Source organism: Salmo salar, chromosome 22, assembly GCF_965601325.2.
Source record: "Salmo salar chromosome 22, fSalSal1, whole genome shotgun sequence".
Lineage (NCBI taxonomy): Eukaryota > Metazoa > Chordata > Actinopteri > Salmoniformes > Salmonidae > Salmo > Salmo salar.
This window is the reverse complement of record NC_138312.1, coordinates 21,566,596-21,583,331: the sequence shown is the minus strand read 5'-3', so window position 1 is coordinate 21,583,331 and position 16,736 is coordinate 21,566,596. Positions and strand designations below refer to the sequence as shown.

The window sequence follows — 16,736 nt, the reverse complement described above, 5'->3', positions numbered from 1 at the left end:
AAGTCAATTGTGGCGATTGTTATTCATTTATTTAATGTGATTAGTGATTCATAAAAACATTTATAAAAACAAATTCCCTCATTTTAAGGTCAACCCTGTTATGTGAACTGAACTCTCATTTAAAAAAGGTAAAACTATTCCTTTTAATAAAATAAAAAAACTAAAATAAACATTATAGTCAAACCCTAGTGTAAAAGCAGGTGAACTGGTTCTAATCTTTTTTGACATTTTTGGGTGTTTTGTGGTGGAAAATTGAGTAGGTCAAGCATGTGTCAACCCTGTGACCCATAGATAGACAGACTAGAAATGTTTTAACAATTTCAATGTTTTTTTGTCAAGCTTGAATTTAATTGACCTTCTCTGTTGCACACAACAAGCTTCCATTCTCCCTGTAACATGGGTATTTATTTGATTTAAGATGAAATCGTCAACCCTTATGGTCAACCCTGTTATGGTCAACCCTGTTACTTTACTTGGCACTTACTATCGTAATTTTGCTTATTTAACCTCTTGAGATGGGAAAACAAGTTTTTTTATTAAGTTGAACATGTGCTCTTTATGACAGAATGTTTAAATTAGGTTAATAAATCACCAAGTTACACTACTCAAAAGGCACCCAATTGGTGGAATGACCTGTATAGGCCTATAGGTTAAGCAAGTACAACAATGTTGACTGCCAAAACTGTATTTTGCAGTTGCTATTATTCATTACTGTAGCCTATGCTATTTAATAAACGGACTAGGAGGAGAATATTGCTGTGCTCCCCAGCCAAATTGAAGTTGATGGCAACGCAAAGATGGTCAATAACCTACACAACTTGAGATAACCGCTTGCAGTATTAAGCCATGGAACACGTTGATTGGCCAGTGAATGATCAAGCCCTCCGCCAACCTACAACTTATTTATTAATCAAAACCCAGCGCTTTCACACCACCGCCAGCTATTGCGCCCATAATTCCCATTGTAAAAATAGCACAAATATTTCTGACACACGCCCAGACCTATAGCGCTACCACCAGTGCTAAGATTTACCATTGCGTTAGGTTGTTAAAATAGAGCCCTACATCTTCAAAGAGTATAGTCTAAAGTTATTTTTGACATTTCATTCTATTGCTAATGGTTTGCTAATGGTTGTTCGTGTTGCTAATGTTTTCAACGCAAAACACGTCCCACTGCTGTTAGAGAAAAAGTCACATGCGAGTAGAAATGTATCATTGTTTAATTAGAAGTTAAGATACATTTGTTTCGCCAATCTGTACTCTCCACGGCAGATTGTTTTATGGACTGATTTGGAGAGCACGCCGACCGGTCACATGCGCATTGTTATCCATCATAGTTATCCATCATAGTTATCCATCATAGTTGTCCATCATAGTTATCCATCATAGTTATCCATCATAGTTGTCCATCATAGTTATCCATCATAGTTATCCATCATAGTTATCCATCATAGTTCCCGTCCATCATAGTTATCCATCATAGTTATCCATCATAGTTGTCCATCATAGTTACCCGTCCATCATAGTTATCCATCATAGTTGCCACGTCCATCATAGTTATCCATCATAGTTATCCATCATAGTTATCCATCATAGTTATCCATCATAGTTATCCATCATAGTTGTCCATCATAGTTATCCATCATAGTTATCCATCATAGTTATCCATCATAGTTATCCATCATAGTTGTCCATCATAGTTGTCCATCATAGTTATCCATCATAGTTATCCATCATAGTTATCCATCATAGTTGTCCATCATAGTTGTCCATCATAGTTATCCATCATAGTTATCCATCATAGTTGTCCATCATAGTTGTCCATCATAGTTATCCATCATAGTTGTCCATTACAATGTTCTATGTTGAGGGAGGTTTTCCAAATATCTATATTCATTGAACATTAATGTGATATTTTGTCCTCATATGATGAAATGTATTATGGATTGGTCATTGATATAACTATTGAGAAGTACTAATTTTGAAGGGAATTATTAGGCTAATGTTAATTGATGAAATACTTGTTTAGATGCTTTTGGGATTATCCCAGTGTTAGGGGTTGGGCTTTAAACCTGTTCAGATGCCCATATTCAAGAGAGGGCAAGATCTCTGATTGCGAGAGCTAGAGAGAATGGCGGAAGTGGATACTGAGTATGAATCTGATGGCGCTAGCAAAGATGAGATTAAGAATGAAGGTGATGACAATACTGGATGGACTACAGTCGATAAAGGACGGATAAAGAGCGCTAAAATCACAGTTAAAACGCGGTCTAGTAAGCCTACTGCTCCTAGCACAACTACTTCACAGTTTGTAGTTGGAGTGCAGTTTGAGGATAAGAAGATGTGTCTGGGAGATCCGTTTTATGTTGCCAAGATATTGAGAAAGTGTACTGTGGAATCCATTAGGGTGAACAGACTTGGAATGTCATAGATTTTTGTATGTCGGCAGAACAAAAGGAGTGTGCGTTGCGCCTTAGCAGATTCAAGAAGAAAGAGGTGACTGCCTTCGATTTTCGGAGCAGGGCACCAACCAAGGGCGTGATTTCTGGATTCTATGTAGAAGTTAGGGCTAAGAAGATCACAATGAAAATTCCTGGAACAGTTGGTGCTCGGCTATTGACACGTTCAATGGAAATGTCCTGTAAGGGTGAAGGAGGCAGAGATTGCTAGGTTAAAAGCTGTTCAGCGTGTCTCCTAAGCAGAGGCTGCGAGAAAATGTAAATAATGTTCTAGTGGTTCGGTTGCCATGGAGACACCAACGTTCAGTGCTGTGGGTTCCATTCGCAAGGTGCAGGATCCAGATACCCTTGTCGTGAAGAAAGTCGATATTTTGTCATTTATTGCTATGGCGTTAAACTGCACTGCAGGAGTGGCTAAGATCTCAAGAAAGATCAATATCAACTTATCTGCAGCTGAACGCTTTTTGGGAATGAAGGATGAAACAGGTGAGGAGCAGCATGGCATACTGAATGGAGCAGCAGTTCTGTCCTCTCAGGTCACCAGATCCGAGTACTGCTCTGAGTGGATTTTGTTGTTTTGGATTTCCCCCCTTTTTTATTTCCCGCATCCAGTAGTGGGCGGCAATACAACGTTTCAGGTGTAGTCTGCCCTAAAACACTACAGAAGAAGAAGAAGAACTTTCAAGAGTGCATAGGCTGGACTGACATGTTGTCCCAGACTCTGCTAAACTCAGCTGTGTGAGGAATTATTGGCGCGTTGTCAAAGTTAAAGGTGCTCTGTCTTGTTTGAAGGTGGTCCTTTGTAGCTCAGTTGGTAAAGCAGGGCACTTGTAATGCCAGGGTAGTGGGTTTGATTCCCGGGACCACCCATACATACAATGTAAGTCGCTTTGGATAAAAGTGTCTGCTGAATGGCATTTATTATTATTATTCTGTCTTAGAAGGCAAATGTAGCTTCAGTATATTGACTCTATAAGTCTGTAAGTCAGTGTCCATCAACATCCTGTCAATATTAATACTGTAGATCCAGCTCACCTTCTACATCTGTTCATTAATACCACCATTTTGCTCCTGAATTCCATCTGACTCCTGATGCTTCCCACCGCCCTGACAACACTGTATGGTCCACTGTTCTCCACTATTTCATGAGAAATTCTTAGTACATGGTTGCAGGAGCCTTGGTTGCAGGAGCCTTGGAGCCAATATTGGACTTAATAGTGGTCAGATACAACCACATAAAGCCTCACCTTCTCTCTCCCTCAACCTTTCACCTCCCTCCACACCTCCTTTCCCACACGCCATCACCTTTCGTCCACACCTCTCCACCACCTCAACCTTTCCCACACCCCACGTTCCCTTCCCATCCCTCACCTTGGCAGGGCCTGCTGCAGTCCTGCCAGGGCCCGTAGGCATCCCAGACAAACTGCTGGGGTTTATCCTCGATGGGGATGTTATAGGAGTACCTGACGTCTGGGTTGTACAAGTTACCGACAGAAAGCACCTGAGGAGGGATCGGAGGGCAGACAAACAGAACGATCAGTACAGTTCCACTGGTCCATTTGCATCATAACCATTTTACATAACCTTCTCAACAGTCAGGTAAGGAGTTGCTACCTGGACAATGATCTCCTCCTCGATGCGGTCAGTGCAGTTGATTCTCTCGATGACGTGGTCGGATCCGCTGTACTCGATGACGGCATTGCCCACTTTGATTTCCCTTTTAAACATGCTGACCACAAACTCGCCATTGAGCAGGAAGTCCCCACGACTGTTTGAAACAGCTTGAGAAAAAGACAGAGGAGGTGACACTGTCATGAGTAAATAAGATGGCATAAGATTTTGAAAGTACTGTGCGAGACAGGGTGCAAAACCACAAGTGTCTTTATTAAGTTCGCTAAACTCCTTTTTCCTTCCCTTGAGGAAATCGAACATAGTGTTTGCATGGGCAAACTGTAGAGTTGGCTTTGAAAAGAGAGTCAGTCAACTGTAAACAAACTTTCACTTAAAACAGTGATAAAAACATAGAGCAGCATAACAGTTGATGTTTTCATTTACAGTAAGGGCTGCACCAGAGAGCAGATAAACCTAACTCGGGTAAAATAATCCTACATTTCTACTGGAGGAATCTCAGTCCTCCTGTTCTGTTCATCAGACAGTCTGCTGCACACATTCACACTAATGCGATTATGGAGCTAATTTCCTGAGTTACTTTCCTCGCCATTTCACACATCACAGTAATGTGGCCACAGAGACCAGCCCACTTCCCACAAGCCCCCCTACCCCCTGTTCTCTCCCTGTTCCCCCTTAGGCCCCAGTGCACCCGCAGAGAGTCACACACGCACGCACATGCACACGCGAACAAAGAAACACCAAGAAACACAAGCATAGTAGCTTTTACACTTTTATGAGCAGCACAGAGAGAATGAAATTACACCCAGAGGGCTATGTGAGTTCTGGGTAATTAACGTTTTAGCATGTGTGCCCCAAACTCTCCAACATGCCAGGTTCAACAGGCCCTCCAAAGCTCTCCGCTGAGGACAGGCAGGACACTACATTAGCACCTACAACCAGACATAACATATCTGCTCAAGAGAATACTTAAAGCCTGTTGACACCTCTGAATTTTAGGCATACTGAACTTTGACATGACAGACAGTGACAAATCAAATCCTCCAGCTAATGTTTCAAATTCAACAGCCAACAAGACCCTAAAAGTGTTTTGATCGTGAGTCTGAGCCTTACCGAGGTAGTTATCGTCCTCTGGTTTCCCTGAGTAGCTGTGTTGACGCACATCAATATTTGTAGCACCACTGGGTATTCTCACCACTTCGTTGTATCCTGCAGCACAACAAGCAGAGGAGAACTCAATGTCTCTGAGTGTCCATGACGGTCAGTATATAATGGGATAGTGAAAAGGTTTCAGTGACACTTTTCAGTCATTGTGATGACACACAGTTTGGCTCACCGTAGCGCACCATGTTGAAGGTGCCTGCCACGGTCTTGCACGAGGAGTTGTCACCGCCACACACACCGCACTTATCTCTCCTCGCCTTGGAATTCAACACGTGGTCACATCCCGCTTGCTGCACAGGGATGAGGAGGAGAAAGGAAGTGGAGGAGGAGAAAACGGGGGGAAAGAAGTGTCATTAAAGTAGTGACATTTCTTATGAAATCCTGTACTGTGCCCTGCAACCTTCTACCAGCCTGCAGGGATAAAACCTAATAAATTGTTTCCTAATACACAGAATCGAACCCGGTTACGTGTCTTAAATTCATTTAACTGTAACACTTGTGACAGGAATTCTCTATTGTAAATAGCACCACAGTGAAACTCTATGCTGGTATAATTGCTTTTAGTCTGTTGCTAGGAATTGGGACGATGGACTTTAGCTCAAGAGTACAGTAAAATGAAGAACCACACCTCCTCCATGAATAATATTCTCCTCATTTTAAAATAATGCCATCATGACAGCTGTTATAACAGCTCTTATGACTGTTACGAATGGCATATTAGGTTAACTGTCAGGCTGAGGTCGTTAAAGGCTGTGTGTCAGTCTCACCCTGCACAGGCCCTGCACACAGATGTCGTTGGTGTCGGGGCCACATGGCGTGCCGTCGATGACCCGGTCCCTGAGCTGGTAGTAGGCCGTGCTGCCAGCCACCCTGCAGAACAGCTTACAGCGATCCTTCATCTGAACTACAGGACAGAAGAGGAAGGGGGAATGGTGAAAACAGTCCACTGACCACATTAAAGGGGCTAATGAAAATTCAACCATTTGGATGTTCCAACAACTTCACATAACTCCTCATGCTATATCGCATCGATTCACCGAGCACTCTGAATGCTTTGTGCACATCTACAGGAAATCTTAGTTAGCTTACAACGGCACCCATTCTAAAGGCCTAACAGTCCAGTTCATTTTTCTCTGTGTTAGTAAGATGCAAAACCAAGAATGCGTAAAGAGAGAGGAGATGTTCTTACTTCCGCTGTACTTGGGTACCCAGCGCACGTTAGGAGGTAGACCGTTGATGTTGAAGTGCCGGCCATCAAAGGCAGCACACTGCTCCTCTCTGAAGTCTTTCTTCTGCTTGGAGCAGGGCTCTGAGTTACACGAGCGGAACTTCATCCTGCGCCCCACACAGTACTTCCCCCCGTTCTTGGGCCTGGAGGAAGGTGGTAGATAGATACAGCGTCAAATCTGCTGTGACTGTACTTTAGAATTGCTCTGGAAAGAATTCATTTAAGGAGGCTTGATGTTACGGTACATTGACCACTGCAGCTCATAGGGAGATACAGTCCAGTAGATGTGCGTGACTACAAAGACTGTGCTTACACAGGTTGGTTGCACTCGCGCACAGCAATCTTGATGCCCCCGCCACACGTCCGCGAGCAGGAGCCAAACGGAGACCAGCCTCCCCACGCCCCGTCCACGGGGGTGGCGTCGTGCTCCTTGGGAATGCACTGGCCATGTTTACAGTGCTGTAGAGAGAGAGAGAGAGAGAGAGAGAGAGAGAGAGAGAGAGAGAGAGAGAGAGAGAGAGAGAGAGAGAGAGAGAGAGAGAGAATGATAGTAGGAAACCTTAGTCTGCACACTGGCAACACATGATCCTGAAAGCACTTCACAACCTCCTTTGATGTTAATCTGGGAAAAATGACAAGACGACTGGAAAAAGACAGAACCCAAAAAGACACCCATTACAAATGTGTCTGTCTGAGAGGAAGTGAACACAAAGGGGAAGATATGTTTCAGTTTATAGCCGACGATCCATTTCCCTTGGTGACAACGACTGCATTCTAAACAGCGGCAACCTCGGTGAGGAGCCTGGCATAGGCTTGGCATGAGGTTGGTTTGTGTGCAGGAATACAATGTGTAAACAGAACAGGCTCTGAACATGTGTGCTATGGGACCTCAGCAACCCGGCCCGGCCGCCCCGCAGCCCTTTTATGTCAGACAGACAGGCAGGAAGTGAAGGGTTTGGTACAGGGCCTAATTAGAAGCTACACTAAAGCAGTAATGGAAAGGGAAATCTCCACAAGCCTCCATTCACAGCTCCACCATAAGCCTGTTATTGCCTAATAATAATACAGTCTCTGAAGCAAACAAATCCATGTTTAAACAAATGGAGGAATTTGGAGCAACTGCCACGTACGTCCCACTCCTGTTCAACTACGAGTTTATATCGAGTCTTCATTGGTGAATTGATTTCTTGGCAGGTTTCTGTGATCTTGTTGTTTTCTTTTGTCATTTGGGCTTTTGAAAAAATACATTTTGTAGTTGTGAGTCATTTAAATAGCAGCAGGAACAAAGAAAGTTAAAATCTAAGTTTCCTTTGTGGTTATTTATGGGGTGTATTTTGACAGTTCATAACATTGAATGTTCCAGTATGCTCCAGCATAGTGATGAAGTTGGCTTGGTTGTATGTGAATGTGTTTGTGTGTTCATGCACAGATGTGTATGAAACTATTTAAGTCTCTCTCTCTCTCTCTGTGTACACACTACATAAGTATCTGGTGCTAGTCTCACTCTATCTTTCTCTTCATCTCACCCTTTCTATTTATCCCCATCTGTCCATTTCCTTCCCTTTCCCTATCAGATCCTTTCATCTTGCGGTACATCTCTCTGATACTTGCCTTTCCTGGAGAGCACTCAGTCCCGTCAGCCCAAGGCATGTGTTGGGTCCTGCAGCCCCTCTGGGCCCCCTCTGGGCTGGTGCACCACAGTCTGCGGCACTGGACCTATAGAACATTCACACACACACACACACACACACACACACACACACACACACACACACACACACACACACACACACACACACACCACACACACACCACACACACCACACACACACACACACACACACACACACACACACACACACACCCCCCCCCCCCCGTTACCATTCCCTTGCCTGAGCCCCATCCACAAACACACACAGTTACCATTCCCTTGCCTGAGCCCCATCCACAAACACACACACAGTGCTATATACTCTTCCATGTCTTACAAGGCGTGTGCCCTTTAAACAAAGCCTGGAGCTAAGCACTGACAAACATCAAGCCCAGCGGTTTGCAGGGCACATTCAATCACAGGAGGAGTAGCGTGTAAACAAATGCTTTAACACATACCGTACAGAAGGGCAAGCTGAGAGATAGCCAACTAACAGAATAAGGTGACCCTAGTATAGAATGTCTAGAACCATAGACTGTAATAATGTAGGACTAGACAGTGAACTGTCATTTGAATTCTGTGTGGTCCATTCTCTTACCATATATGGGCACACCTGTGTCCCCGGCCCAAATATCAATTCACATTGTTTATTGACATTGTATATCCGTCCAGGCAGCTGCTGCGACAGACTGTATGGCCTAGAAATGGGCTCATCAAGTAAGCACTCGCCATACCCTGTGCTATTAAGAAATAAAAATAAAATGACTTAAAGAAAAAAGGAAAAAAAACAAAGACACAAACAGACAGAAAACACACTCAGTACAGATGGAGAGGTAGTATCCTGTAAATAACAGAACCCCTACTGTACCTACTACAAGGCTCTTGCTATGAAAACAAGAGCTGGAGCTCTATTCAATCAAAAATTATATATACGGAAGTAATAAACATTCCAAATATACACTAACAACACAGAAGTCATGTTGTTTTCCTTTAACCCAGAAATGTCCAGATACCAGTTTTGATTGAATAGCTGACTGGTCATTTAACCCTTACTGCAGTGTGGTGCTACTAACGTTAACGACAATAACTCTTCTCCATAATGACATGCTTGTCTAAAATAGAAAACAATGGCCGTTACATACTCAAGGAACTCTGTGATGTATTTCCTGCTACACTTGGACCACATCCAGGGGTTAGTGTAGTAGTTGAGTGTGGGCGCCATCACATGCTGCTGTATTTTAACCCCCTCCTCTTTGCACTTGTTGCTGTCATCATGGGGCATGTTGAATCTGTCAGGAGGCCAAACCACAAGTGAGGACATATATTCACCACAACACAGGTCTAACCCACCATCAATAGACCTGCATGTTAGGCTGATTGCTAAACTAAGCACTAAAGGACCGGTTTTGGGAGATTTGTTTGACTGTGGTAAATAAAGCATCATCCTTTAAGCAGCAGACTGGTAACACACAGGGTTAAATGACTGGGCTGGTTGGGGTTAACATTAGCAGCAGACTGGTAACACACAGGGTTAAATGACTGGGCTGGTTGGGGTTAACATTAGCAGCAGACTGGTAACACACAGGGTTAAATGACTGGGCTGGTTGGGGTTAACATTAGCAGCAGACTGGTAACACACAGGGTTAAATGACTGGGCTGGTTGGGGTTAACATTAGCAGCAGACTGGTAACACACAGGGTTAAATGACTGGGCTGGTTGGGGTTAACATTAGCAGCAGGTCTGTGCAGGGGCCAGTGTCTGGTAGAGTCTGGTAGAGTCTGGTAGAGGTCACAGGGAATAGGTATTATATAGTATGGTACCTCTCTCCTATGGTACTGTACTGTATGGTATGGTACCTCTCTCCTATGGTACTGTACTGTACCGTATGGTACCTCTCTCCTATGGTACTGTACTGTATGGTATGGTACCTCTCTCCTATGGTACTGTACTGTACTGTATGGTACCTCTCTCCTACGGTACTGTACTGTATGGTATGGTACCTCTCTCCTATGGTACTGTACTGTATGGTATGGTACCTCTCTCCTACGGTACTGTACTGTACCGTATGGTACCTCTCTCCTATGGTACTGTACTGTATGGTATGGTACCTCCTACGGGAACTGTACTGTATGGTACCTCTCTCCTACGGTACTGTACTGTACCGTATGGTACCTCTCTCCTATGGTACTGTACTGTATGGTACCTCTCTCCTATGGTACTGTATGGTACCTCTCTCCTACGGTACTGTACTGTACCGTATGGTACCTCTCTCCTATGGTACTGTACTGTATGGTACCTCTCTCCTATGGTACTGTACTGTACTGTATGGTACCTCTCTACGGTACGGTATGACAGGTAGGTACTGTATTCCACCAAGCTTTGTCGCTAAGCAGACTTGACGCCGCTTGATGCCAATAAGAATAGAATTCAACAATCCCACCTTTTGTGTGTGTGGCAAAAAAACATTATTTGACTAAGATTGGTTTGTTAACATTATTTGACTAAGGGTTGTTAAAGTCTAACAGTCTCCAATGTAGCGGCCTGGGGTTGTATTGCCAAGCTGGATGAAGGCTGGCTGTTGCATGCTGACTTGGGACGTTGCACATGCAGACTTAGGTCTTGAAGCTTGGAGACATTTTAAGAGGAAAACCAGTGCCACATAAGACACCTGTCTGAGATAGCATGACACACAAATACAGCGTTAAAATTGTAATGACATGAAATCAATCAAAGAATAAACAGCATGCCGTACTCACACATGGCCCAGTTCATGGGCGATAGTGAACGCAGTGCTGAGCCCATTATCCTCACTAATACTGCAGCTTCTGTATGGATCACACACGGTGCCCAGCTCTGCAAGCCCTGCAAACCAACAGCATCACCATTATCATCATCATCATTACATTGTCATCAGCACTATCAAAAGCAGAATCATTAGAAGTACATCAATATGCTTATGAAACTGTCATCAATCAAACGTTATGTTGCACAGCCTATCGCATGTATCCTTAGAGCTCCTCTTACCTAAAGTGTCACACTTGTCCCGCGCTCGGCAGATGTCTTGCCTGTGAAGAACACACAGATGGAAGTTATGCCACTGGTTTCACACCCCAGAACGGTGACACCAGAGATGCCCTATGTCAACTAGTGTACTCGTTTGTGTCAACTAAAGACAATATATTGCAGCGAATTCAGGGTGTAGCCCCAACCAGGGCTCCAAACTAGGCCCAGCGACTGTCAACACAACACTTTACCCGTTACACCAAGAGATGGTGATGAGAATGGTTGTGTCGTGGTGGGAGGGACAGTGTACCTGGTGATGAGAATGGCTGTGTCGTGGTGGGAGGGACAGTGTACCTGGTGATGAGAATGGTTGTGTCGTGGTGGGAGGGACAGTGTACCTGGTGATGAGAATGGCTGTGTCGTGGTGGGAGGGACAGTGTACCTGGTGATGAGAATGGTTGTGTCGTGGTGGGAGGGACAGTGTACCTGGTGATGAGAATGGCTGTGTCGTGGTGGGAGGGACAGTGTACCTGGTGATGAGAATTGCTGTGTCGTGGTGGGAGGGACAGTGTACCTGGTGATGAGAATGGCTGTGTCGTGGTGGGAGGGACAGTGTACCTGGTGATGAGAATGGTTGTGTCGTGGTGGGAGGGACAGTGTACCTGGTGATGAGAATGGCTGTGTCGTGGTGGGAGGGACAGTGTACCTGGTGATGAGAATGGTTGTGTCGTGGTGGGAGGGACAGTGTACCTGGTGATGAGAATGGCTGTGTCGTGGTGGGAGGGACAGTGTACCTGGTGATGAGAATTGCTGTGTCGTGGTGGGAGGGACAGTGTACCTGGTGATGAGAATGGCTGTGTCGTGGTGGGAGTGATGATTCTCATCTTGGTGATTTTGCCTCTGTTGCCAGATACAGAAGTTCTTTAAAGTGGTCTGTGCATTGAAGGAAATGGTTGGGCCATCCTACAGCAGAGAGTAAAAGGGAGATGTTTACAGTACTGTAATGTGCTGCTGGAAATGATGAATGAATGCTGTGTTTTCGAGCTGTGATCTCACCAGCTCATTGTTGATTATGACTAACTTCACAATCACAACGTTAATCAGATTTCCGATGCTGGGATCCTTGTAGATGGAAGACACCTGAAGGGAAAGATTATAGACACAGTTTTTTTTTATCAATACATTTCAGTCTCCAGAACTTAGGAGTCGACTCAATCAGTGGTTCAGATATTATAAATCAACATGCAGTTTTAAGGGAAGAAAAACCTGGACTCATAGTCCTGTTTGAGAGGTTGGTTATGGCTGCAGTCAGATCTTGTAGAGAATGCAGACGTCCAGGATCACAATAAAGGGCTAGTTTAGCTACCCCATAGGCGCTGAGCCACAAATGCCTGAAGAAGCATTTATTTGAAGTGGACACAAGGATGCCATCTATGCAAGATGCCTGAGATTATTTTTACACATTCATCAAAGCTCTCAGGCAGGTCCACCTCACGCTGCCCCTCTCCTGACCGTTTGAACATTTTGTTTACTCCTTCCCTGAGCTGCCCTTTCCCTCTGAGCTCTCTGCCTGCCTGCCAATGTCCCGGGACAGAAAATAAGATAGCCCCCCTCCCCTACAGTCAAAGAAGCTGGCTGGCTCGCTTGCGGTCGGTTAACTGAGCAGAACTTACGATAGACATTAACGTGAGTATGTAGTGCTGAAGGTTGCTCCCGTGATGTTCCACCATCTTGCTATCTGCCACCACCATGACTTCTACAAAGCGGGGATAGGAGAGGAAGCGCTTTGATCTCCTGTGAGGTCCTGAGTCGCCGCTGCTGTCATTAGCCGGCCGTCTGCCGCTCTCTCTCTCTGTTCTGGAGAAGGGATCGGCAGTCAGGCCTGCAGACAGGCTGTCCAGGTCATCCAGCATGCTGCTGCTACTGCTGGACAGCGGACGTCTCTTCATCTTGTCGCTGTTCCTCTTGTGTCTGTGTTTATGTCCTGGAAAAGAGATGGTCCAATGAATATAACACACACAATATGAACCACAAGCGTCTACTGCAAGCTGGGATCACAGGCTATTGAATGTATCATACAATCAACTCTCACTCGCTTCCTTGAAAGCCCTGTTTTTACTACTAGAGCATGCTTGGGAATGGTTCCAAAGTAAATATGCTGCTGCTCTTCTTTAAATATTATTGCTGAAGGAATGAGTCAAAATGAATGAGTTGAGGTCCAAGGGCCTGGAGAGAGAAGGAGTGAAGAGGAGGAGAGATGAGGGGTTGGGTGGGGTTCACTTTAGGTAAGCCTGGCACTCTGCCACACACCAAAGATGGAGCAAAGCCCCAACATATTAAGGAGGAGTGTCATGGACTGGATGCCAGACTACACTGACTTTTTGTTTTTCAGGGGTTGGAGGGTGACTTCTGAGTCGGATTGTAATCTTGAGATGACAACCAACCTCAATGGAGTAGCACTAGTACCTCTTCACTCTTGTTTTCCTAGACGAAAGATCACTAAATCTACACCAATTGCAATGCAACACCAGTCATAGAAACAGGACTCTGTCTCCAGCACAAAGGTTGAACTGTTTCCTGTTCACCATGATTCTTATCAGAATTCAACATATTCCTTTATTTCAAATCCGGAGCTACAGAGGGCCTTTGTAAAAGCCAACACAATGTCTTATATTCATCCCCACTGGTTAAAAAAACATACTCAAATGTATTTCTAAGACTTAATATTCATTTTACAGGTCATACAATCTGAAATGTAACACACGCAATCAAACACCACTTTCCTCTCACAGAAACACACTCATCCTCAGCTCCTAATCACCACAATCATACACATCTCTGCCATTTCAACTTCAAAATGCCTCTAAGTACACGCACGCACGCACACGCACGCACACACACACACACACACACACACACACACACACACACACACACACACACACACACACACACACACACACACACACACACACACACACACACACACACACACACACACACACACACACACACACACCCTACCACAAAGACCCTTCTCAGATGTGAAAAACAACTGTGTGCAGTGACATGTCTTGCGTTTTACTCAAATCAATATCATTCAGCTTTATTTTCATAGTAATGAATAGTTAAATGTTTGAAGTTGGCATCACTTTCATACAATAGAATATACACAGTGTCTTCATGGTACTGGGCCCATCGTGTTTTCTTACCAAAGGACCACAGGAAGTGCCAGAGTCAACAGGAACTTGTGGCAATAAACTGAGATTTGGCGATACTAGGAAGAACTTCCAAAATGATTTTCCTGTGCCTGAGCTGAAAAAGCACCTAGTTACAGTAGAACTTGGTAAATTAGAGGTGAGATGCATCCATATCCTGCCCTTTTCTCTTGGAAACATGAATAACCTCTGATCTTTTGCCCATAATGCATTGTAGTGGGTATTCCATCTGGATACAACTCTGCAATCAGTTGTTCATGTGAGGTTGCTGTGCCACAATTAGTTTGACTGACTGATGATGGGATCATATGAGTGAATCCATACAGTTACGTTGTCTATCAGATATGTCAGTCACTGAAGAACCACTCATAACCTGTTATACTGTATCTGCCTTACAACAAAAATGCACAACTTTGAAATAGTTCTTACTGTGTTTTTTTATGAGCCAAATTATGCCACTGCTTTACATCAAAGTCTAAACATGACATCACAGTAGTATGGTCATGCCTGTAATAGTAAAATGACTATAAAATGACTTAAGTTCCTATTGCAAATCATATACTGGCGTTTTAGGATATAATACTGTATATGAGAGACAACGATTATCCTTCCTTGTCTGTTGGAACTCGTTAAAGGCCGGGTAACGAGGGGGGTTTTATCAGGGAGACTGAGACACACACACACACACACACACACACACACACACACACACACACACACACACACACACACACACACACACACACACACACACACACACACATTTGTTTCCACACGTAGCAGCTCTCACAGGGAGTCCCATTCTCTCTCATCTCATCTCCTCTCCTCTCAGAGCCATCAGAGTGCAGAAGCACCAAGAGGAAGACACCAGGTGAAAGTCTGTCAGTTGACTCAATGGCTTACTCAGCTAGCTGTAGCTCTCTCTCTCTCTGTGTGTGTGTGCGTGTCCAAAATCCTCCTGACAAACTCTATAACACACCAAAAAGACTCATCTCAGACCAAACATGTCCATTGCACCTCTACTCTTATAATTTCAGTGTACCTGATGTGTCACAAGCAGTGTCCTCCACAGCTGCCTCATTCTCAGAGGCTTTCTTTCTGTACACAATATGAGGTTTGGTGTGTTCTTCTTCATAGAGTTCTCCATCGTAGCTGTGAAGGGGCTCCACAAAATATTCCCCTTCCGGTGACCTGAAAGTGCCAAGCTGAGGGGGAGAAAAAAGGAGGAATTAGAATGGTTTGAAATAAGTGCAGTAACATTGGAGCGTACTGCATGGACACACTCCACAGAGTTCTGGAAATGGTCCTTGTCAGAGCCCCCACTGGCTTTGATTCACAGCTAATCATTTTATGATTATGTGGTGAAATACATGTATTTGCATGCATATTAGTAAAATGGTCCCTGAAAAAGAGAGGAAAAATGACAAGAATGAGGCCTATGATGCCTATCAGAAAACAATGTGAGTCTTATTGTTTGTTTCTTGGCACAGTTTGCAGACTCGATGGAAGCCTTGTTCCATTTCATAAAGGCAGTGCTACTAGTTAACTTGGAGGTCAAAGATACACCAGACATGTGAAGTGCCAAACTAGGCAATGTGGAAACAGCACTTATTCAATGTGGAATCTAGATTGAATTGGACAATGCTGCACTGCTCAATGCTACAGACCAATAGGGTGGCCCTCAGTAAGCCTAATTCACCATGAAAATATATTTCATTGTTTATGTATGATGAAAAGACTGAAACCACCTCAAAGTAGTGAAAAGGGAATCTCACAAATACACTGCAGGTCTGCTGTATGCAAAATGTAATGACTATTGGGAACATTCACAATTGTGCTCAAATGCACACAAGATATAATGACAACACCAACTATTGATTTAGTTGTGGGAGCCACTCGTAGTATTATGGAGGGGGTATTGGGGGCAGCAACATTTTGTGCTACCGTGAGTGAGAGTGTCATTCCAGTTCATCTAATGTGTTGTGTCATGCCAATACAAGTTATAATTGACTATGGCCAGTGACAGTGTCTTGTGAAAGATTCCTGTATGGCCTTGTGCCAATTGAGAACAGTTGACTGAATCAATGAATGGTTCTCGATTCTCTTCTCAGATACCACCAGCTCTACCAGAGGTGGCTCACTTTATTCAACTTGTCAATTAGCACAATAATAACACCTATGGAATTTTAACAGTATAATATGGCTGACCAGAACAAATAGCCCAGTATGGTTATTCAAAAGGATTTACAAAGAACCTTCAGATTCAGAAAGGTTCTTTATAGAACCATTCTCCATAAATGTTATTTAAAGAATCAGAAAAAAATGGTTCTATATAGCCCCAAACAGTGTTGTAACCATAGTGGAACCTTTTTTTGGTGCTATAT

General features: G+C 44.0%; 1 protein-coding gene across 1 annotated transcript in view; it reads right to left on the bottom strand.

The window, feature by feature from the left end:
• Positions 1-16,736, bottom strand: part of LOC106583028 (A disintegrin and metalloproteinase with thrombospondin motifs 9) — a 74,282-nt gene that overhangs the window by 52,752 nt on the left and 4,794 nt on the right. The window contains exons 3-18 of the mRNA XM_082967422.1: positions 15,395-15,557; positions 12,808-13,118; positions 12,191-12,274; positions 11,973-12,097; positions 11,156-11,196; positions 10,888-10,993; positions 9,274-9,420; positions 8,730-8,871; positions 8,092-8,196; positions 6,794-6,939; positions 6,442-6,623; positions 6,020-6,156; positions 5,425-5,542; positions 5,202-5,297; positions 4,074-4,240; positions 3,831-3,960 (exon numbers count right to left, since the gene is read on the bottom strand). Coding sequence (XP_082823548.1) covers positions 3,831-3,960; positions 4,074-4,240; positions 5,202-5,297; positions 5,425-5,542; positions 6,020-6,156; positions 6,442-6,623; positions 6,794-6,939; positions 8,092-8,196; positions 8,730-8,871; positions 9,274-9,420; positions 10,888-10,993; positions 11,156-11,196; positions 11,973-12,097; positions 12,191-12,274; positions 12,808-13,118; positions 15,395-15,557 — 2,200 coding nt within the window. The remainder of the gene's footprint in view (positions 1-3,830; positions 3,961-4,073; positions 4,241-5,201; positions 5,298-5,424; positions 5,543-6,019; positions 6,157-6,441; positions 6,624-6,793; positions 6,940-8,091; positions 8,197-8,729; positions 8,872-9,273; positions 9,421-10,887; positions 10,994-11,155; positions 11,197-11,972; positions 12,098-12,190; positions 12,275-12,807; positions 13,119-15,394; positions 15,558-16,736) is intronic.